Source organism: Enhydra lutris, unplaced genomic scaffold (genome assembly GCF_002288905.1).
Source record: "Enhydra lutris kenyoni isolate GAN:26980312 unplaced genomic scaffold, ASM228890v2 scaffoldscaffold6, whole genome shotgun sequence".
Lineage (NCBI taxonomy): Eukaryota > Metazoa > Chordata > Mammalia > Carnivora > Mustelidae > Enhydra > Enhydra lutris.
Window position 1 is genome coordinate 20304103 of NW_019154090.1, and position 23515 is coordinate 20327617.

At 50.9% G+C, this 23515-nt stretch overlaps 1 protein-coding gene across 1 annotated transcript; it reads right to left on the reverse strand.

Annotated features, from left to right (window-relative positions):
- Positions 1-1718: 1718 nt before the first annotated feature.
- LOC111141645 (family with sequence similarity 83 member D) lies at positions 1719-22072 on the reverse strand. Its single transcript, XM_022494367.1, has 4 exons — positions 21584-22072; positions 10488-10655; positions 5867-5991; positions 1719-3092 (listed from the first exon to the last, which is right to left on the reverse strand). The coding sequence occupies exons 1-4, from the start codon at positions 22058-22060 to the stop codon at positions 2105-2107; spliced, it is 1758 nt and encodes a 585-aa protein (XP_022350075.1). The 5' UTR covers positions 22061-22072; the 3' UTR covers positions 1719-2104.
- Positions 22073-23515: the final 1443 nt, after the last annotated feature.

The window sequence follows — 23515 nt, forward strand, 5'->3', positions numbered from 1 at the left end:
GTGTAACTCTTCCTTTACATGACCTTGTACCTTGGGTTTTCTTGTAAGTCACCTCAGGTTCCCTTAGTAAAAGACTCCCCAGTCCAACTGCCGACAGGGGTGGGGTGACCAGCTCTCTGACTGTGACTTCTCCAGTGTTTTGAAGGAATGCCAACCCTGCAGTCTGATTGGGTTGACCTGGCCACTGTTTGGATCTTTGATTCAAACAAATCAGTGGGGAGGAAATGAGACAACTGGATTTCAACACTATCTGATGATACTGGGAGATTTTCATTAAAGCTGTTTGGGTAGGATCATGGTGTTGTGGTTGTTTTCAAAGTGAGTTGTTTTTTGTTTTGTTTCGATCTTTCACAGCTATGTACTGAAATATTTACAGCCCGGTTTGCAGTGGCTAAGTCTGACATTGGACATATAAGGAAATAATAATTCTCTCCCGGGGAAGGGGCAACCAACATTTTTGAGCCAAATAATCTGCCCTACTCACCCTCCCCTCTGCTGGGAGCAAGGCCAATAACAGACATTGTAAACAAGGACCCAGCTCACCCTGATGCAGGTTGTTGGTCCTCAGACCTCATCTCAACCAGCTATGCCCTGGAATGATATGCCACTTCATCTGAGCTTCTGTTTCTTTGCTCGATTATTGGGAATAACAGCTGTCCCAGCCCGACCTTGTTGTGAGGGTCAAAGACACAACATAGGAAATGATCTAAATCTGCAAATGGTTTCAACCAACAGAACGTTTGTGTGAGGCTTAGGCCCAATTTGTTTAGAACCGGACATGAACCAGTTGTCTGGCCAGCTTCACAGCCCAGGTTAAGGCACGAACCCGGCAAATAACCAGCCTGTGGACCATGCAGCGCATGCATGAAAACCCACAGCCACAGGCATGCTCACAGTCCAATGCCTCAGCAGCAGATGACACCCTCCCCCATGACAGATCACTCTTGCTTTGGCCAATTCAGGAGGAGGCCACCCTTTAATGCTCTTGCCCTGGTCTGTCCGTACATATGACACTGGACAAAAACAATTCCACAGCCATACCAATCCTGATTAGCAAGGTGTAGAAACCAGCTGCATGGCCTGCCACCAGACCAGGAATCTGGGATAATTGTCAGTGTCCTCTTCTGCCCCTACTCTAGGATATGAGATTATGAAATCATTGTCAGTACACCCATCTGATGAAATTAGGCCCGTGGGGCCGCCAGAGTTAATACCAGGGATGAATCCAGGAAGGCACACGAAGGCCGCCTTTGGCAGAGCAGCAGAGAACCAAGTTCCTGGTCTAAATAGCTCAAGGTTTTTCTTTGAAGAAAAGACAAGCAGAGCATGTGAAAAGACCTGCGGTTCCTGGCAGGCTCCGTCCTTCTTATGGCACAGATAGTAACACTGACATTCATATCACTGACGAGGCCACGACCCTGACACTTATTTTACGTTTTCGAACTTTTAAGTGGATATTTTCTCTTTTAACAGTTTGGATCATCTACTTCTTCCCCATCCCAACATGAAAGAAAGAGAAAGAAAAGAAAAGAAAGAAAGGAAGGAAGGAAGGAGGGAGGGAGGGAGGGAGGAAAAAGAAAGAAAACCTCCAAAAATAGCTATTCTGTGCATTTACTTATGAGACACACCTAGGGTTAAAGAGAAAAGTGCCAGAGGGGAAAAATAATACTTGAGCAATCACCACACAAAAGTTGTTTATATTTATTTAATGCTAAGAACACAGATATCCAAAAGAGACAGACGGTAAGAAAATTTCTTCTCAACAGGATTTTGATCATAAAAACTAGTTGTTCAAATCTCTAAAACTGAAGATGACACATATCTTGAAAAACACAAAACATATTTTTCTCTCTTACCTGAATTAGCCTGAGACCCCCTAAACGCTCTCTTTAAGAGATACCAATACTCAAGTCGTGCAAAGAAACTGTACCCGTAGTGTTTCAACCATAAAAGCAACACCTGGTTTATACATGACGAAAATAAGATAAAGGCATGGAGAACAATGTGAAGTTTCTAGAACTCAGAGAAAATCGAGGTGACCAGAGGTCGGGTGAACAAGCTGCAAAGCAGGGCACTCGGAGCACAGGCACTGAATGCCAAGCGGTCACTGGTAGGAGGGATACGGTGCGATATCTCTCACAGCCAGCATATTCACTGAGGCTCTGGTGACATTCCCAGGATGAAAACCGAGGTAGTTCTCAGTCAGGAACGTTCTCCTGGACAGCATGGCCAGCATGTGGTTGAGCCGGGACCTGATGCCAGCAAAGTGAAACTGGCGCTCTTGGTTCAAGTTCCTAAAGGAGTCTCGCAAACCCAGATCCAAGTGGGGGGTGCCCCAGAACTTGGCATGTCCAGCAGGGACAAAGTCAGTGGCTCTGCCGGACGCCTGGGAGCCCAGGGAGCTTGCCACGGAGCCCTGGGAGGACAGAGAGGAGGAAGACCTTAAACTGGGAGATCTTGACACAGACATCCTGGACACTGGTGAACCTTCTTTAGACTGGGTGCCCTGAGAAAAGAGAACGTTCTCGTCCACATCAGTCTGGGTGGTGGCCGACATGGACCGAACCACAGTTTGGGAGCTCGCCGCTCTGGTGGTGACTGCGGTCTGGGTCCCAGCACAGGCCATAGGAGCACTGGCCTGAGTCCCCGCATCACTCACACTCACTGCTGGCGCCTCCTCTCCCAGCTCTGTCTGAGTCGCGGCATCGGTCATCGTCCTGCTGTCTGGTTTGTCCCTGCAGTTGTTGAAGTCGTTCTCATCATTGACGGTGGAGGACTCGGAGTCACGGCGCTTGGCCTCTGCCCCACCCTCGGCGGGCACCTCGCACCCCAGCTCAGCCTTCTTGGGGGTGCTTGAGAGCCGGGCCAGCCGCAGGCGCAGCAGGCTGCCCAACGTGAGCTCCTTAGACAGGGGCTTTGGGTCGATCAGATGGTCAAACTTGCCGCTGATCCGGAAGTTGGACAGCAGCTTGGAGCTGATGGGCTTCGACTGTGCATACAGGATCCGGAACTCCAGATCAAAGTGTTCAACCACTTGGCCAGACAGGATGACCAAGTTACTGCTATTTAATTTGCCATCCGTCCACGTAAAACTTAAGGATTAAAAACAAACACAGAGAAGCTGGTAAGGGTGAGCAATCTCCTTACTGTTTACTTACTGTCAAACTGAACGATAAAGCCCAGATATTCTGGTCCAGGAGTCACAGCTCTGGTGACAGCATACCCCCCGCACAGCGTAAATTCAACCAGCCTCACCCCAGTGTACAACACGTGTGTGCATTACGAGAAGTGAAAAGGCACTAAGACCTACCTCTCCGCAGCCTCAGAGTTCCTAAAAACTAGAAAGGGCTTTAAAAATATTTAGGCCAGGGGCGCCTGGGTGGCTCAGTGGGTTAAGCCACTGCCTTCGGCTCAGGTCACGATCTCAGGGTCGTGGGATCGAGTCCCACATCGGGCTCTCAGCTCAGCAGGGAGCCTGCTTCCCTCTCCCTCTCTCTCTGCCTGCCTCTCTGCCTACTTGTGATCTCTGTCAAATAAATAAATAAAACCTTTAAAAAAAAAATATTTAGGCCAGGGCCCTCATTTTAGAAGTGCGGAAAGTAGCTAGTGATGTCACAGTGGAAAGCTAGTGGGAGACCCTAGACTAGACCCCCGTCCTTAAATACTGCTGGTGCTCTGCTCCTCTGATACCGCCATTTTCAAAGGGAGACCGTATTGTCATTCTAAGGATGATGCTGTTGCTCTGAGCACATTGGGTCAGGGATGTACCCAGGGTGGGCAGCACGTGACCTAGTGAGGACCAAGTAATTTTTCAAGGATGTCAGCGCAAACAGAAACGCTCTCTCTTTGGGAGACAACTACTAACAGCTGCGTAAGGAAGCCTGGATCCTCACCTTCAAAGGGATGAGCCTGACTGAGAGTAAAGATCAGCTAGAGAAAAGCAGAACCAGGGACAATATTCTGATAAACATGCCCTCCAAATCAAGACGAGCTGAAAACCAATGCACCTTTCTACGCTTCCAAGTTATGGGACTCAATAATTCTATTTTGCATAAAGTAGTTTGAGTCTGCTTTTTCTGCACTCGCAGTCACCCCACTGATAAAGAAGTTTGTATCAAGAATAGGATTTTTTTTTAATTTTTCTAAAGATCTCTTTTATTTATTTATTTATTTATTTATTTTAAAGAATTTAGTTATTTATTTGACAGACAGAGATCACAAGCAGACGGAGAGGCAGGCAGAGAGAGAGAGAGAGGGAAGCAGGCTCTCCACTGAGCAGAGAGCCCGATGCGGGACTCGATCCCAGGACCCTGAGATCATGACCTGAGCCGAAGGCAGAAGCTTAATCCACTGAGCCACCCAGGCGCCCCAAGATTTCTTTTATTTATTTGCCAGAGAGAGAGAGAGAGAGAGAGCACAAGCAGGGGGAACAGCAGGCAGAGATGCAGGCTCCCTGCTTGATTGAGCCAGATGTGGGACTCGATCCCAGGACTCTGGGATCATGACCTGAGCCAAAAGCAGACGCTTAATGACTGAATCACCCAGGCATCCCAAGAACAAGATATTTTAAATGAGATCATAAAACATAATGTCAGCTCTGTCTCTGGCAACCTAGAATCCCTGCTGATGCAAATTCTACCTTGAGAACTGCCGTCTGAGAAGAAGGATTCTTTTGGAAACCCTCTGTGAGGGTTGATATTGAAAACCCTCAATCATGCAAACCAGAAACCTACCTAACACCATGATTATGAAATGTCCTCAATAAATAGAAGCCATCTTCCTCACCCTTATCCTCAATGGTAGCATATTTTTTTTTCAGACAGAGTCATGTAATTTTTATATCTTATGTTTTAGAAGAGCCAAAAACCATTTGAGACTAAGTTTGTATAATATAGATGAAACCTATTTTGGATGAAAATCCTGTTTTCTCCAGTTATTTATAAACGTCTCATGAAAGGAGGTCTCAAGGAAGAGCACGAGTTTTGTTCTGAGCAATGATGGTACTGTCTGCAAAGACGGGCATCGTGAGTTTTTTGATCTGACCACTTCGGCTACCACAACCCTTTCCATGTCCAACTTTACCGTGGGCTGACACGTGATTATCACCCAGAGATGCATGTGTCTTCAAAAAGGAGTCTCTCTCTTTTAAGCTCACGACATACCTCGTGCATACCACCATTCTAACACACAGACACACCACCATCAGGGCCACCTAAATAAACACAGTGTAGCTTAACTTCCGGAGATCTATGTCAACCGCTCATCATCTCCACCCTCTTCAACATCCCGGCACCCTACCATAAGGTGCCACTGCCAAGGTGAGACTCCGAAGGTGGGGCCAGAAATAGGGACCAGGACTTTCTAGACTAAAGCACTAGGTTAAAAGGCTTAAAGGAAGGTGAAGGCGTTAAGCACAAGGTGAGAGCTTCGGCTCTGCCCTCCACACTGACGCCAAGGCCTGTGACCACCCTTACCTGCAAATGAGCATCTGGGATGAGGGACAGGGGGAGGTCAAAGGCCCCAACGAACAGGATTTGAGTCTGCTCCTCTCACTGGTAACCCCCGATTCAGCCACTGAAGACCTGGCTGAGGTTAGAATTACGGACTCGTTCCCTGGGGATCTCTAAGCAAGTTTCAACGTCTGCACTTTGGTTTTGTGGCCCATAGGGCAGGGGAGGTGAGCCCGCACCCCGACCACCTCCTGCAGAAGGAGGTTCTGACTGATGTAATCACACCCACAGATGCGCAACTCTCGGATACTTGGCCACCAAGGCTCACATTGCGAGGAAAAAGTGGTTTTTATCTTAAATAGCATGTACCATCTACAAAGGCTAGAGCAGCATACGTGGGCAGGCTAGAGACTTACCTATAGGAGCCTGTAGCCACTCGAATGCCATCAATCAATGTGAACTTCTCGTGAACCTGCCCAACTATCTTAGTTCCCGACCTTGCATAGTAAGTATTTCCGGTAATGGTCCGAACGGTCATCAGCTGTTGGCAGGGAACGGGAGAAAAAGGAAACAAACAGTCCAGTGAGCAAACGATAAAGAGGGCTTGGTTTACGATTCCCAGACAGGCACGCTAATTGGCAAAGGAGGGGTCCCCGGGCCCCGTCGGGAACAGCATACGGACACGCGAGCCAGCAGCGTTCAGGATTCAAGGAATGAGACCTCAGTGAGTCCGTCTTTCTGGTGTGCCTTTTGCTCACACTGAATTCTGAGACTCTCGGTTCAGGGGCACATGTATGTGTTCAAAAAGAAGACTCACTATTGGTGATAGGACACAACAGAAACCAAGAAATGATTTTGAAACAAAATGCGGGGGATAAAATCATCAAAGAAAACACGCTAGTAATAGATGTCATTTTAACAAAGGCTTAAAGAAGCTAGGCTGCTATTTCTCCTACTCTTTTATTTAATGGTAGTTAAATATTGAAGTTTATGAAGTTATGTTAAGTTATGAAATGAAAGGTTTATTCATCGGTAATGAGTAATAGTCCACCCTCACTTACCCCACATCCTGAGTAAGGAGAACAGGACAAGCCTTCTCTAACACGGGACTTCTGAGGCTGATTCACGCATATCCCATGGGGCTAAATCAGCAATGTCACATCTCTTATAAGAACGAATTTACCAGAAGAGCACCAGTATACTGGGACCCCATGGTGCCTATGTGGGCAAAACTCTCCTTGTAAAATGACACATGGAAACCTATATCCAATGGTTTGTACAGTACTAAGAGCATCTGCATTCTTTGGGGCAAATCAACACTGGGTGAACTATATACTTTTAGAAATCTGACATGAGGGACGCCTGGGTGGCTCAGTTGGTTAAGCAGCTGCCTTCGGCTCGGGTCATGATCCCGGCGTCCTGGGATCGAGTCCCACATCGGGCTCCTTGCTCGGCAGGGAGCCTGCTTCTCCCTCTGCCTCTGCCTGCCATTCTGTCTGCCTGTGCTCGCTCTCTCTCCCTCTCTCTCTGACAAATAAATAAATAAAATCTTTAAAAAAAAAAAAAAAGAAAAGAAAAAAATCTCACATGAGGGTGCCTGGGTGTCTCAGTCAGTTAAGCATCTGCCTTCCACTAAGGCCATGATCCCAGGATCCTGGGATCGAGTCCCGCATCGGGCACTCTGCTCAGTGGGGCGCCTGCTTCCCCCTCTCCCTCTGCCTGCTGCTCCCCCTGCTTGTGTACTCTCTCTCTGTGTCAAATAAAATCTTAAAAAAAAAAAAAAAAGAAATCTTACATGATTCAAATGAAATGCTTAAGATATTGGTTCAATTCTCTCCTTCATTCCACAAAGTCCCCAGGATGTGCTGAGCCTTGAGCAACACAGATAATAGGCATGTTCCTTACCTTTAAGGACTAGGAGTAAAACCCTACATCCACACAGAAACCTGTGCACAAAGATTCATAGCAACTTTCTTCATAATAACACAAAACTGGACACTGCCCTGAAGCCCGTCAGTGGGTGATGGGTCAAACAAACCATGGGACAGCCATACCACATGACATGACTCAACAGGAGAAAACAAACTGTGGTCACACACAACAACTGGGGCGGATATGAAGGGCGTTGTGTGGCATGAAAAAAGCCAATCTCAAAAGGTCATGGACCAGGTGCCTGGGCGGCACAGTCGGTTAAGCAGCCAACCCTTGGTTTCGACGCGGGTCATGATCTCAGGGTGGTGAGATCGAGCCCCACATCCGGCTCTGTGCTGAGGGCAGACTGCTTCAGGGTCTCTCTCTCCCTCACCTTCTGCCCATCCCCCGTCTTGTTTGCACCCACGTGCGAGCGTGCTTTCTCTCTCTAAAATATATAAATGAATCTAAAAAAAAAAGTCACACGCTGTATGATTCCATTTATAGACCATGCTCTAAATGAAAAAGTTATAGACACGGGGAACAAATTACTGGTTGCCAGAGGTTAAAAATCGGGAGGAGGGCACAGAGAGGGGAGCAGATGGGACCATAATGGTAGCAAGAGGGAGATCACTGTGACAGAACAGTCCTGTATCCCGATGGCAGTAGGACAGTTCTGTATTGTGATGGCAGTGGTGGGTACACATATGTCCACGTGAGATGAAATGGCACAGAACTACAGACACACGTTGTACGATCCCCATTTCCGGGCTTTGATTTTGTACTCTAAGTTACTCAAGATGTAAGCCCGGGGGGGAAACTGGGTGAAGGACACATGGAAATCTCTATCTACCTTTGCAGCTTCTGTAACTCTGTCATTATTTCAAAATACAAACAAAAGCCAAACCAAAAACACTATGGTATGACATAGCATCACTTCTGTGGTCTGACCAAAACACATAATCTGAACTTGGCCATGAGGCTACATCAGACAAACCCAAGTTCTACAGAAAACTGGCTAGTGTTCTTCAAAAGCATCAAGACCATAAAAGTCAAAGGAAGACAGAGGAACAGTTGCAGATGAGAGGATGCTAAGGAGACAGGACAACCCAAGGCAACCCAGTGCCTCCCTGACCTCCTGTTTCAGCTGCTGCTGGGTCATGTGGCTGGCTCCAAACTCCAATTCTACCTCCAATACGAATGTGCTTTGTAACTACCTAATTAAACCCAATCCTGATCCTCATTAGGGAAAACCACTGCCAGGAACTCTGTGGGGGAAGTTAAATGGCCAAGTTTTGTAGACCAAGTGACTTGATAATAAGAAGGTGGTAAGCTGATGTCCACTGTGCACGAAGCCTACGGTACCAAAGCCCAAATTCCTAGTTCAGTTTGTTTACTGCTTTCTTCCCAGCACCTAGAACAGTAAGTGGCTCAGACAAGGTCTGCACATAGGTGATTAACCAAGTGGATGAATTAAGTCCCAAAGCTCACGGCTCACACTAAGATGCTTGATTTAAAAAGATGAATGACAAATAGGATTTTTCTTGCCTCCTCCCACTACAGAGAATCAGCTAGCTGACTCATGTCACCTTACATTTAAATACTTGAGCTCAAATTACTTCCAGGCTCAGAGCAAAGGACATAAAAAGCCTTATTTTATAAGAACGAGAACTGAGGGGCACCTGGGTAGCTCAGGTCATGATCCCAGAGTGTGGGGATTGAGCCCCGTGTGGGGCTCCCTGCTCAGCGGGGAGTCTGCTTCTCCCTCTGCCTCCGCCCCTGCTTGTGCTCTTTCTCTCTCAATCTGTCTCTAATAAATAAATAAAATCTTAGGAAAAAAAAAAAAAAAGAATGACACCCGAGAGGCAACACGTGACGGTGATTAGGTGCAGCCCGGCTGGGACAGGCAGGTGCACTGATGCGGAGTCATACCCCTGGCCCACTCCTTTCTACTGGCAAGTTCTAGGCTCTCTGTGCCACCTCCTGGGAGCTGAGACAGGGCTGCGGTGAGGACTGAGTTGCCTCACATTTGTCAGGAGGCTAGGACAGGACAGAGCAGTGCCAAGGACAGAGCAGGGGCCCTGTCGGTGGTGGGCCTGCCAGTGCTACCGACAAAAGCTGCACCTTCAACGTAGCCTCCTGCTTCCAAGAGTTGAGCTCCCACTTAGGAGGGAGCACGACACGAAAGGCAAGCCAAGGTCTGAGTCCTGACTCTGTGGTTTCTTTTTATTTTTTCCCTAGTCAGGGTGGTGATTTATTTTTTTATTTATTTAAATTCCATTAACATGGATAATAGCTAGTATATTGTTAGTTTCAAAGGTAGAGGTCAAGGACTCATCAGTCTTACGTAACACCCAGTGTGCATCACATCATGTCCTCCTTAGTCCATCCCCAGCCACCCTAACCCCCTGCCCCACTCCCCTCCAGCGACCCTCAGTCTTTCTCCTGTGATTAAGAGTCTCGTATGGTTTGTCTCCCTTTCTGATTTCGTCTTATTTTTCCCTCCCTTCCTCTATGTTCCTCTGTTTTGTTTCTTAAATCCCACATGAGTGAAATTATATGATAGTTTTCTTTCTCTGATTGATCTATTTCGCTTAACATAATACCCTCCAGTTCCATCCACATTGTTGTAAATGGCAAGATTTCATTCTTTTTGATGGCTAATACACCTCTGTGTGTGTGTGTGTGTGTGTGTGTGTGTGTGTGTGTGTGTGTGTATCTACCACATCTTCTTTATCCATTCATCTGCTGATGGACATCTAGGTTCTTTCCAAAGTTTGGCTATTGTGGACATTGCTGTTATAAACATTGGGGTGCAAGTGCCCCTTTGGATCACTCCACTTGTATTTTGGGGGCATGTCCCCAGTAGTGCAATTGCTGGGTCACAGGGTAGCTCTACCTTTAACTTTTTGAGGTACCTACATATAGTTTTCCAGAGTGACTGCACCAGCTTGCCTTTCCTGTGATTTCCTTTCCATGAGACTTTAGGCAAATGGCTTTGCTCATGGCCTCAGTTGCCTCTCCTGTCATGGGGATCCCCTGCCCTCCACTGTACAGACCACGTGGGTCTTGGTCGCTTGGTCATTACTGCCGATTGCGGGGAGACTGGAAACGTGTAACGCAAACCTTCTCCTGCTCGGGGTGCACTTTCAGATCCATGCACATGTCCAGAAACTGCGAGAGCAGGGCCTGGTCCAGAAGGATGTAGACAGCGACTCCCTGTTTCCGACTTATTTCCTGCAGGTCCCTGAAGATGTCGATGTCTGTGAAAACATCCATCACCACCGCGATCACCTGCAGAGTGAGGCAGCAGAGGGCAGAGCGAGAGGTCAGGTCCTGGCAACACCAGCTTGCAGCTTGCTGTGCAAACTCGGGAGCCCATCCAGAGCCCGGGAAGGATCAATCCACCCCTTCTCCTTCTGTGCTATCCGTTTGCCCCCAACCACGGACGCCTCCATCTCCAAAGACACTCGGGCCACTGTACCCTACACATCTGGACTTGGCCCAGCTGAGCCTCCCGACTGCCTCCCAGCCACGGTCCTCCGTGCTGCCCTGGCCCAGTCCGTTCTTCTCCCTAAGAGTACAGCTCCGTTCATGCCTGCTGTTCAATCTTCCCACACTCAGCATCCGACCGCAGTTCACAGCTGCCTTGGCCATGCAGCCCCAGGCAAATTACAGTCATTTGCAAGGTCTGGTCCTGAGTCTGAGAAAAGGCGTGTCGTCCGAACTACATGACGAGGTCACATGAAGTGCAAGGTACAAAAGATCCCTCAAGTATCTCTTCGTTGATTCCCTTCCTCAGGCCAGAGTAGGAGCCGTCCAGACAGTTCAACACAGGGAGGCACCTGCCAGCTCCTGGCTCTCCCCGCTGGAGAGAGGCTGCTCCAGGTACCAAGCCTCTCGTCGTGCCCTCTGCAGTTTAAGACTGGGGACGTGAGTGAAGTCCCGGCAGGCTGTGGGGGTGTCAGAACGTGCATGCTTAGCACAAGCCCCTGAAAACCAGGCCAGAGCCGGGGCCTGGAACAAAGGACACAGCTCCTGAGCCACCATTAGGAGCAGCCTGGGTGGGAAGGGGGTCTCCCTCCTCCTCACTTCAACAGTGAGAACTTGTGTCTCCTAGGGCCACATTCACTCCTTTTCTGAAGGTGAAGATAATTTATTTATGGGTCTCACGACTTCCGTTGTGACCCTGGGATGGGATGGATTTGGCTCTGTGGTCCCAGAGGACTCAAGACAGCACCTGACAGTCACGACCCCTTAAAGGAGGTGGGTGTTCAAGAAGCAACACGGAGACAAAGAGGAGATTCTGCGGTCTTTCTCCAACACCCCAGTCTCACCTACCAGGATGAGGGGCCACGAAACACCAGCTCGCAGGAAGTCGCTGGTATGAGGAGTCTGGGAAGACCAATTTCTCTCTCTGGCTGCCTTCCCTACTCCAAGCCCCCCAATCCCACCGTGTTGATGAAGCCCCAGCTGTTGAGCTATTCTTGAGGGAGGGTTTGGCTAAAATCCCCCGGACACAATAATTTAAAAAATAAGTGTTCTTTTTTCTTTTTTTTTTTTTTAAAGTAGGCTCCATGCCCAATGTGAGACTTGAACTCACAACCCTAAGATTGACAGTTACATTTTCTACTGAGTGAGCCAGCCAGGCACCCCAAAAATGAGTGTTCTCTAGGAACTGGTGGCATCATCAGAACTTTGCAGGCTCCCATGAGGTTTTCTGCATCCCACGCGGAGTTGTAGCCATCCCACTAATGCAGGTCGCCTAACACAGTGTGCAAAAGGCAGAAAGGCCTGGGCACGGAGCCCAGCTCTGAGCTCACGAGCAGAGGTGGGGTGTGGGTTGCAGGCAGGCAGAGTGATGAGGCAGTTACATTGGGGAAATTGAGAGCAGGAGGAGACCTCCCTTGCTGGGCAGACGTGCTACAGGCACTCTAACATTCACCAGAGAACAGGGGGATTCCTGGAGGAAAAGGCCTTTGAGCAGAACCACAAACAAGGACCCCATTTGGACAAGGGGAGAAGTAAAGAGGAGGGCATTCGAGCAGGAAGCCAGGTGGTGGCAGAGGAAGAGGCAGGAAATGACGGGGTAGGGGCCAGAGTGGCTGGACCTGGATGAGAAGCATACACATGTGAACCAGGTCGTGGAGGGCCTGAGGGCCAACCATAGAGTCACCATCACAGGGGCAATGGAGGGGGCAGTTTAAGAAGAGTAAGGAGGGGGCGCCTGGGTGGCTGTTGGCTAAGTGTCTGCCTTTGGCTCAGATCATGATCCCAGGGGTCAAGCCCTGCGTTTGGCTCCCTGTTCAGCAAGGAGTCTGCTTCTCCCTCTTGCTCTCTCCCCTGCTCATGCTCTCATACGTTCTCTTTCTCTCTCAAATGAATAAAAATTAAAAAAAAAAAAAAAAAAAAAGAAAAGAAAGAAAAAGAAAGAACAAGAAGAGTAAGGAGTTCCAGGGGCACCTGGGTGGCTCAGCTGATTGAGTGGCCGACTCTTGATTTCAGCTCAGGTCATGATCTCAGGGTTGTGGGATTGAGTCCCACATCAGGCTCCATGCCCGCCCTAAGATTCTCTTTCTCCCTCTCCCTCTACTCATCCCGCTACCTTAATAAAAAAAAAAAAAAAAAAAAAGGTACAGTAAGGAGTTTGAAGTGGCCAACCCAACAGGACAGAAGTGGGTGCTAGAAGATAGTTTGGTGTATGTTGGAGATCCATCCCTGCTCCCGCAACCCAGAAAGCACTTAGACATTATTTTTCAGGTTCAGCAATGTTTAGGGCTAATGACTGGAGAAGGAAGAAAAATCGGTGACAGAGGCTTCCACGACGGGCCAGGAAGGAAGCAATGAGGGTTGCAGAGAAGGGAAGGAAAGGGGTCCATGTAAGAGCCAGACGACGGGCTATGCAGGTGGGGACAGGGGTGCGGTGGGGGGAAGCAGAGGCCCACTCACCTCCACGCAAACAGGAACCAAGCAACGCACTTGAGAGTCTATGGGAAGGCATCAGGAGGCCTTCACAGGAGATGTGAATGTTCTCACTTAAGACTGTGTGCAGAGCTCACTAGAGAAAGCTATGGGAAGACAAATCTAGGGTCAATCCCTGTCCTCAAGAAACCCAGGCCAGTGAGGGACACGGGCAATGCCCAGTAGGACAGGGCTGATGGACTGGCATGCAAGTTGCCCGTGGAAGGGACTAAGGAACACTGCCAGGCTGGCTGGCTTAGACAGGGGTGGAGGGGGACACCTGGGTGGCTCAGTCAGTTAAGTGCCTGCTTTAGGCTCAGGTCATGATCCCAGGGTCCTGGGATCGAGTCCTGTATCGGGCTCCTTGCTCAATGGGGAACCTACTTCTCTCTCTCCCTCTGCTGCTTCCCTTGTTTGTGCTCTCTTTCTGACAAATAAATAAAGTCTTTAAAAAGAAAACTAAAAAAAAGAGGGTTGCTGGAGGCAGGGACCCAGGAGCAGGGCCAGAGTACAAGGCACCTGCCAAATTAGACTTTGACTCACCCCTTCACAAAACGACTGTACAAACACCACCTTTGTTAGCTGGTGAGTAAGTATCTCATCTGCTCTTAATTTCATCGCCTTTCCTGTGTGTGTGCAAAATAATCGGATTTGAACGCTAGGTGCTTAGAGGGAGGAGGGAGGTGTTTCTCCTCTAACTTCCCTGCACCCAACAGCCCCTCCTCTCTCGCCAGAGCAGAAGGCTTGCAATGGAGGAACAGCCTGCGTGGGAAAGCGATCAGCCTGCCTGCCTTCGAGACCCCGCCCCACGCCCCTAGACTCTCCCCACGCTAGCCCCCAGCAATCAAGTCCTGCTAGACTGAACTAGACCGGAGGCTTCTCAATTTCTGAAGGGACGGTCTCTACACTGAGCTCAGCAATGACCTGGACTCCTTCACTGGCCAGCCGAGTGCCTGCTTTCCAAGGCCAGACCCGCATCCCAGGGACTGGTGTTCCTCCTGCAGGCCACTGGGCCCTGGAAGGATACAACTTGGAACTGGTCATTGTTCCCACTCCGAGGCGATGTGACTATGCTTAATGACACAAGGGAGAGACACATCTGGAACGCGGCATCCCATGCCCACCAAGGCCCCACACAGTCACCGTGGGCACTGTCCTATCCTGGCCTGTGCTGGAAAGGGCCAGCCCAGTCTCTTAGGGCTAGAAATTTCTGCAAGAGGTGACTTTTGAGAGTCTGTTCAAGGTCAACCCCCACCTGCAACTCAGTGCAAATCAGTCATTACATGGTACCCGGGGAGGAAACATCCAGCTGCCAAAAGCTGCCACCCAGTACCCCACAGTCCCTGTGTCTCTCCAGCCACATCTAGAGCAGCCACACCTTTGTCGAGTCCCATGCCATCCTCAAAGGTGACAGCCCTCCCCCTGTCACTCCCACTGCCCTTTGATGACGTAAACCGAGGGACCCAGTGAATCCACAGCTTCGCGGCAGCAACTGCGGTGCTATTCTCGGTCTCTGGGACAAGCACAGAGTGCTTATATTCATTCTCACACGATCTGGAAGCTTTTCCATCTGCTTTCTTGCACAAAAGCTCTGAGGAGATAGCCAGAGATGTCAAAACCCCAGTAATTATCTCCGATTTCCTGATGAGAAAAATGAAGCTGGGAGTGGTTAGGTAACTTGTTCCCAGTGACACACATAAGCCAACGCGGGAGCTGGAATCTCAGCCCAGTCCCGGGCGACTCCAGAGCCACCCATTAGAAGAGCGTGAGATGAAACAGTCTTCCAAACAAGTCCAAGTTTCAGTGTCCAAGGGACCAAGAGCTTGGAACGCTTCATGAAAGGATCGGTAGAGTGTTTTACAAAGGGCACGGGATGGAGCCCATCAGAGGGGGATTCCTAGGAACATGAAACAGTTCACAGAACGAATGTTGAGGAAGCTTGTGACACCTTTAGCACATCCATACCTTCCTTCCCTCTGCGGGTGGCCCTACCGACTAATCCAGAATGGACTAAGTCAGGAAACCTCGGGGGCACAGACATCGTGTGGACAGACCGCAGGCGTGGACCTGGGCATGGATGCCGGCTCCTCCACTTTCGAGCACCACGGACCCTCTGGCAAGCTACCGAAGTTCTGTTGCCTTCCATGCCTGCAAAGACTACTGCTTGGCCCATAGGGTCTGCAGCGGGTTCAGTCCGGAGATAGCCAGTTAGCTCCCTGCACACAAGAAGCCCTCCCACGGCAGCGTGCGTGTCTGACCCCCATTCTGCCGCCATCCTGGGCTGGTCGTTCCACCTGAGCTCAGTGCCCCGACACAAGGTCCTTTCAAGCTCTGCGGTCTGACTCACGTACCATCCACGGGCAGGGCTGGGCCCTGACCAGGCCCCTGAGCTTCAGGGGGCCACTCATTCCAGCTCGTCCCCTGTGAGAAGTAGAATGTTCACGTCCATCACCCTTTCCTCCTGTGCCTCAGCTTCCCTCCCACCCCATCCACAGCCAGAAAGCAAGACACGTGTGCAACATGCCTGGAATTCTACCCAGGGTCTGCGCACATTCCAAGATGCCTTGGCCTGCCCAGCAGTCACCAACAGCCCGTGTGCTGCACGCCCCACACCACCACGTGAGCCTCAGACCCTTTTCCTTCAGTTCCCTGGTGCCCCTGCCGGGGGCTTCCAGACACCCTCCTGCTCACAAAGCAAAAGACACCTTTTCTCCCCATTCGTTACAGGTTGTAATGGAATGGAAATCACGTCCTTGAAATTTCTTAAAAATGTTTTAATAACTTGGTATTATCTTCAGGGTTTAGCAACACACACAAAAAAGTAAAACTGTCCCCAGGGAACCCTATGTTTGCTTGTACGTGTTTTTTTCCCTCCATCTCCTAGCTGCTCTCATACAAATAACCATTTCAGCCCCAGTCTACAGCATGGCACAGGCCTGTCTGGAAAGGCATGGGGCAGTGCCCACCCCTGCTGGCCCTGGTGGCGGCGGTATCTCCTTGGTCATGTTCCAGCGTGAAGTACCTAGGCCATCCGGGCTTTTAGAAAAAAAAAAAAGCATCCAGAAGGGTTTGGGGGATGAAGGGGGCTATCGTTCTGAGTTATTTTTGTTACACTTATGTAAAGCATTTAGCCAGGTGCAAAGTCCACTCCTCAAACCAGGGCGCTCTCAGAGTCCCCGAGCTCCCATCCTCGTCCCTTGTGCCTCCTTTCCCTTCCTCCTCTCTCCATTACGATAAGGATTTTGATCCATTCTCGGATGGTCTTCCACTTTCCTAAATACAAATAAGTACACCTATGTATACAGGCACACACTTCTTTGCCGTAAACATGTAACACCTGTTTACTATATCGACAGATAAAAGCAGCATGTGATACACAGCGCTCTAGAGCAGCGCCGATCAACAGAACCTTCGAGGGCACAGAAACGTTCTCGCTCTGTGCCATCCGCGTGGTAGCCACTAGCCACCGCTGCAGACGCAATACTTGAAATACAGCTAATGAGACAGAGGAACTGAATTTTTCGTATTTCACTTTAATTCATATAAACTGAAACAGCCACAGACGGCTAAAGGTGACCTTCCTGGCCGGGGCAGCTCCAGACACTTAGTCACAGGAAATAGAACAGGTCCTTGCTCCTTCCTTCGAGCTGCAGGGGACCCCACTCTGTGGACGGGTCAGTGCGCTTCCCCCTCTGCTGAGGGCCACTTCTGCTTCTCCGGTCTCTCGCTACCGTAAATCCACCTCAAACAAACAGCCTACGGCACGTGTCAATTCAGGCTTTTGCCAGCGTGTCTCTGGGACAGACACACAGACGTGGAGTTGTTGTGTTGAAGGGTAAATGCAAGTGAAATGCTGCTGGGTATTGCCAACCCCCCACCCCAACGGGTTCTATCATTTTCATCAGGACTTTTAAAAAGCCCGCATACCCAGTAATTTTTGTGTGTGAGAGAACTGATCCCATATCCATAAAGGACCCAGAAAGATCCTGCAGCCTCTCTGCTGTCTGATGGACGTCAGGTGAAAAGAACAAAGGAAAAGCAGATAGAGCAGAGGGCGGCTGCAGGGCTGGGGGCGGGGGGAGTCACTGTGCAATGGGGACAGAGCTGCAGCATGGGAAGACGACACGGTTCTGAGTAGACAGTGGCGATGGCTGCACGATGTGACTACACTTAATGGCACTTCACAGTAAAATGGTAAGTGTGGTGTATTTTACCACAGTTTGAAAAAAGAAAGAGGGGCGCCTGGGTGGCTCAGTGGGTTAAAGCCTCTGCCTTTGGCTCAGGTCATGATCTCAGGGTCCTAGGATTGAGCCCCGCATTGGGCTCTCTGCACAGCAGGGAGCCTGCTTCCACCTCTCTCTCTGCCTGCCTCTCTGCCTACTTGTGATCTCTGTCTGTCAAATAAATAAATAAAAATCTTAAAAAAAAAAAAAAAAAAAAGAAAGAACTGGCTGACAATTCCAAAATCCTTCATGTGACCCATAAAGTCAAAAGAAGAGAGAAAAAGCAGCCACGCTGTCTGGTGGGGCACATCCTAAAATTGTACATCAGCTAGGCCTTCTGAGCCAGCGGTTCTCAACGAGGGGCAATTTCCTTCCCCCAGGGATATTTGGCGATTTCTTTCTTTCCTTTTTTTTTTTTTTTAAAGATTTTATTCACATATTTATTTGACAGAGAGAAAGAGAGCGCATGCACGTACAAGCAGAAGTAGCAGGCAGAGCAAGAGGGAGAAGCAGGCTCCCCACTGAGCAGGGAGCCTATCACAGGCCTCGATCCCAGGACCCTGAGATCATGACCTGAGCCTCAGCAGACGCTTAATGACTGAGCCACCCAGGTACCCCTTGGCAATTTCTTTAAATTCTGGTAAAATACATGATAAATCTGCCACCCTCATTATTTTCAAGTGTATTTTTAAAGGCATTAATTACATTCACAACGTTGTGTGATCATCACCACTGCTTCCAAAACTTTGTCATCACTCCAAACAGAAACTCTGTAACCTTTAAGCCATAGCTCCCTATCTCCCCTTGGGAGACTTTTGAATGTCCTGACTATTGGGGGTGGGGGTTGTGTGCTTCTGGTATCTAGTGGGGGAGTCCAGGGACACTGCTCAGGGTCAGCCCTCCAGGACAAAGAATTACCTGGTCCAAAATATCAACAGTAGTGATGTTGAGGAAGGCTGCTCTGGACTGACCGGGGCACCCAGAGCAGGAACTGATCACGCGGCACAGATTCTGTCATAACCAGAGGATCGTTAAGCAAGATCAGGGGGCCCTAATTCTGATCCACCCGCACGCATGCCAGTGGTCTCCAGCCGATTTCTCAGCGGCCACGCCTCCTGGCAGGACCCTTTGTCAACACAAGCCCTGCTTCTACTAACGCCCAGTTATCAAAAGGATGCCCAAGGGTGCATCACAGCACAAGCTCTTTCAAAACAGAAGCAGATGGGGAGAACAATGCCTCTGAGGAGTGTGGACCCTCCTGGCAGAATGAGCTTTGCCCGTGAACTCCCATTCAAACACCAGAAATACCCCTAGGGCCACCGCAGAAAGCCGTCACCAATCAAGGGCAAGAGGCACTTCCACAGGGAAGGTCTTTACTCCCGCCTGACTTGTGGGGGCCGGAGCCCAGCCACACACGGATTCGCAGGGCAACAGAGACAAAGACCAAAATGATTCATCGACAAATACAGCAGCACAGGGAAAGACTTGGGGGTAGGTGTGTCCTGGAAACAAATCCTGTTCAGTTCAAAATTATTCTCAAAATTCCTTAGGAAGCCAACTTCTCAGTTCTCCGGTTCCAGAGCACAATTCCTCCCAGGTGTGGTGAAGTTCAGCTGGGTGCCAGATCAGCAATCAGCCCATGTTCACCAGCCCTGCTGCACGTACGGTGTGCGTGTTTTAGACGCTGTCCCTCGCTCATGTGGCAGGATGCCCACATTTTGAAAGGCGCCCAGAAACTGAGCCAATGGAGGGCCTGCAGATGCACAGCCCCGGGCACACCTACCCTGGGACAAGAACTCACTGAGTGGAAAGGCAGGTGGAATCGCCCGCACTGTTTCATCATCTGCTGGCCTGCCCTGCCCCTCCCCGCCAGCTGTGCCAGACACCTACCCGCAGCAAGAGGCCTAGGTGAGGACAAAACCCAGCCGAAAACCAGCCGTCCGCGCCGCAAAGCTAGGATTAGACACCGCCATGCACCAAGTGACCCCAGTTTCCTGTTTTTTGTATCCTGACCACTCCAGCCTTCTTCCCGAAAAGTGCAGGAAGTATCAATACTGCCCTAGTCATTTTCCTGGTTTATAGGATAGGCGACACAGACATAAACAGTCCAAATCTTCAGAAACTTAAAAAGCCTTCAGCCTGTTGAAGCCTGCCAAGGGGCCAGTCCTCCCGCACGGCAGGGAATGCACAAGCAGCAGCGGTTATGAGCGCAGGCTCTGGGGCTAGGCAGGCGGGCTGGAGCCCAGCGGGGCGCCCCACCAACTGTGGTCTTGGGCAAGTTAAGTGCCTGGTCTCTGCTTAATGTGGCCTCCTCCTGCCCTCTACCCTCTGGCCTGGCAAGCCCCACACATCCTTCTGGACCCAGCTCCAAGTTCACTGCCTCGCCTGACTCTTTCTTCAGTTCTTCCCCTGCTGTCCGTAGCAACCTCCCCATCCATTCCACCAGCGGACTGTCAACTCTCAAGTGTAAGCATCACGTCCTTCACCTGTGGCCCCGGGCCCTGGCACAGCACCTGATACACAGTAGGTGCTGAATGAGCAAGCAATTTGGCATCTGGCAGAGATACCGAAAATGCTAAAGAGATGTAAAGGTAATGTACCACCTTTCTCCATTAAAATCGCCCAGGTTCCCAATACAGAATCTTAAAGATGTGAGCCTGTTGCTGGACTAGCGCACAGACCACGGCAGGAGGTCCTACCTTGGACCGCCAGTATTACAGAATGCCCCCAGCAAAAAGGGGAGTCTGAGCACCAGCCTCAAGCCCCTTCCAAGGCCAGCATGTGACTTGATAGACAGTTTTCCCCCTGGCCTCAGCTCCAGTGCCCCTTCACCACCAATAAAGAGTGGAGCTGGGCAAGAGGTTAAGGCAATTCCTCCCTCTCTTTCATGGAGACATGTTCATTAATTACTCTTTTAAGTTCCAAGTGCCCAAACTTTCCTCCTGGAGGTGAGCTCTGGAAATGCACCCCACCATTGTGCCTTTCTTTGTCTTTTTAATTTTCTCAAGGATCTGCTCTAAAAAAAGGACCTTCAGCATATCCAAAGCACTGTGCATACCCACCACACCTACAACCCCAAAGGCAAGGCACTAGCCCACATTACCCTCTACCCAGTGCAAGCCCACCGTCAGGAGAAGAACAGCCAGAATCAAGAACACCGGTGAGAGTTGAGCCTTGTTCCTGGACTTGACAATTTTCAGCCCGACCTGACGCAGATTTCAGAAGCCACAGTCAGACACACTCAGGTACCAGCCCTACTGAGTCTACCCATGGCCTGGGGCTTTACCTGCCATGTCCCTCGCACAGCCGGCAGCCAGGAAGATGAGCACTGCCAGTCAGCAAATCAAGGTGGCAGCTAACTAGGTGTCTGCCGCTACATCCACCCGGCCCCCACCACCTTGTATGTTGCATCCTTTCTCCCAAACCCCTAGGTACCCAGCACCCTGCAGCAGCTTCCCACCCCACCCACACTGAGAGGGCAATAGCACCAAAACTTGAGCAGCCCCCCTACGCCAACACAGCCTCCCATTCAGGGAAAGAGCAATTTCTCCTCTAGTCTACAGCAGGAGGGAAAGGGGCAGGGTTCTCACTTTGCCACTGGAATATATTTGCTTTCTACAACATAAGACGCAGAGCTGTGACCAGCAATAACAGACTGCTAACACCCCATAGCTGTTGCTGAGTGCAATCTTGCTGGAATTTTTCGCTAGGGAATGCACTTCTTAGGAGATGGGATCCAGGGTTGGCTGACGGCCAGGAAAATTAGCAGTTTGGTTTGGTTTTAACTGAAACGTGGAACTAAAAGTGTTTCTGGCCCCCTCCCCCAGGGGAGGTGACTATCAGGAGTTGGATCTCGGACACAGCTCTCATCCTTGGGTGCTGAGGCTTCTCCCGATGTCCCTGTGATCCGAGGGAAGGCACGCAGAGTGGGAAGAGCCGGGGGTTCCCGGGACCACCCGGCCCGCGCTGCCAGCCGGCCTGTTTCCCGTTCTTGAGAGGGCCTCCCGTTCGCCCCGGGGCCCGAGGCGGGCGGCTCACCTCCCGCGCGGAGCGGAGCTGCTGGCGCAGCGCGTCCTTACAGCCGTAGGGGCCGCCGGCGCCCGCGCCGCGGGGCTGGAAGTGCGCCTCGACGCGCGTGGCGCCGCGATAGGCGCCCCGGTAGAAGGCGGGCCAGCCGAGCTCCAGCAGCGGCGGCTCCAGGTCCGACTGCTCCGGGAAGTAGGTGCCGGACGAGCAGTCGTGCGACGAGCCGAAGGAGTCCTCGGCCCCCGCCGCCGCGCCCTCCTGGCCGGGCCGCTCGGCCGCCCGCAGGATAGCGCGCACCTCGTCGGGGTTCAGGAAGCGGCCCAGGCGCTCGCGCCGCAGGAAGGCCTCGAAGGCGTCGGGGCCGCCCGCCACCAGCTCCTCCAGCGCCAGGCGCCGCGCCTCGCTGTACAGCTCGGCCGGATTGGGCGGCCCGCACGGCGACAGGCAGGCGGCGGGCAGCTCGTCCGGACCGTCGAGACGCAGAGCCATAGCTACGCTCGCACGGGACCAACCGCACCGGGTTAGGGAGAGCGCGGGCGTGTCGGCCGCTTTATAGGCACCTTTGAATCTAACCGGCCCGCGTCCCGGCCCTCCCATTGGCTGCCACCCTTAACGGTGGAGTCCCGGCGCAGCGCACGCCGCCGCGGCTCCGCCCCCTGACCTGCCATTGGCTGTACCGCCGCCCGGCCCCACCCCCCGGCGCCTCCGCGCCCCCTGCGGGCCGGGGGCGAATCTCATCGCCTTCCAGGGTCGCTGCGTGGAATTTCAACGTGGAGACTCCACGCCTTCTCCGGTCGGTAGTTCCCGCCGCGGGCCTGCGGAGACCCGAACGGTTCAGGGTCAGCTAGAGAGGGGTTGCCGAGCCCTAGTGGCAGTGCTGCCCGGGGCGGCGGCAGCACAGGGCCCGCAACCAGAGCTGAAGCCGGAGAGGCCGAACCCCGCCATCCTAGCGCGCCCCCTGCTGGCCACGCTGCTCCCGGGCATTCGGAGCTCGGGTGTGTGACCGGCCCTGCCGCTTTCATCCCCGGCATTGAAATCATTCGTAAATTCCTTCAAAAATACCGGCCCATCATACGCCCTACTCCTTTGATTACACCTTCAGGTAGCTCTCCCTTTTCTCATTCCATCAGCTTTTTGGCCTGGCAAAACCCCAACCCTAGTCAAACCCCACTCTCCACCTGCTGGGGAGAAGAAAACACAACCTGTGCCTTAAATTCATGATATCAAGTGGGTCCTTAAGGTTGCCTGCTAGCCTACATTTCCCTCATTCATTCTATCTTTTCCTCTCTTTCTTACTCTTATTTCACTGAGAAAATAGAAGCAGTCGGAGAGAACTCCCCACGTGCTCCCCCCACCTCTACCTACCCGTCTACACCTCTGCCCACATACTGGTCCTTCTGTTACTACCAATGAACTGTCCCTGCGACTAACACCAATCCTTCCATTTGGGCATTTGCTGCCAGTCCCGCTACTACTAACCTATATCCCTACAGCAATTCTTTCCTGGATCGCCGGTTTCCCTTCCTACCAGCATACAAACATGCCGGAATATTTTTCATCTTACATCCACTCTCTCTTGACCTTACATTCCTCTAGAGCTTCCTCTTATAGCATAAAACCTGAAACCAGTTGTACCCAGTTTTCCTCCCATTCTTTCCTGAACTGGTCCAAACAGGCTATGCCTCCACTTCTCAGCCAAAACCTCTTAACAAGACCATCGGGAACTCCACCACAGCGCTAAATCCAAGAGTCAGTTTTCAGGCCACATTTTCTTTGTGTAAATGCGAAAGCAAACATACAACTTTAAAGTGCTTCTTCATAATTGTGAGAGGTTACCATTATTATTTGAGAACCAGTAAACACTTAAAATTGATGATTGTCCATTGCTGCAAAGATAAATCCTCTATTTTCCCATCCCCTCCCCATTCCCACCTATCTGTGAAG

Coding starts and splice junctions, on each gene's coding strand:
- LOC111141645 (XM_022494367.1), bottom strand. CDS start 22,060: ATGGCTCTGCGTCTCGACGGTCCGGACGAGCTGCCCGCCGCCTGCCTG. Junction 10,656..21,583: donor AGCTCCGCTCCGCGCGGGAG/GTGAGCCGCCCG, acceptor CTCACTCTGCAG/GTGATCGCGGTGGTGATGGA. Junction 3,093..5,866: donor GTGGCTACAGGCTCCTATAG/GTAAGTCTCTAG, acceptor TTAATCCTTAAG/TTTTACGTGGACGGATGGCA.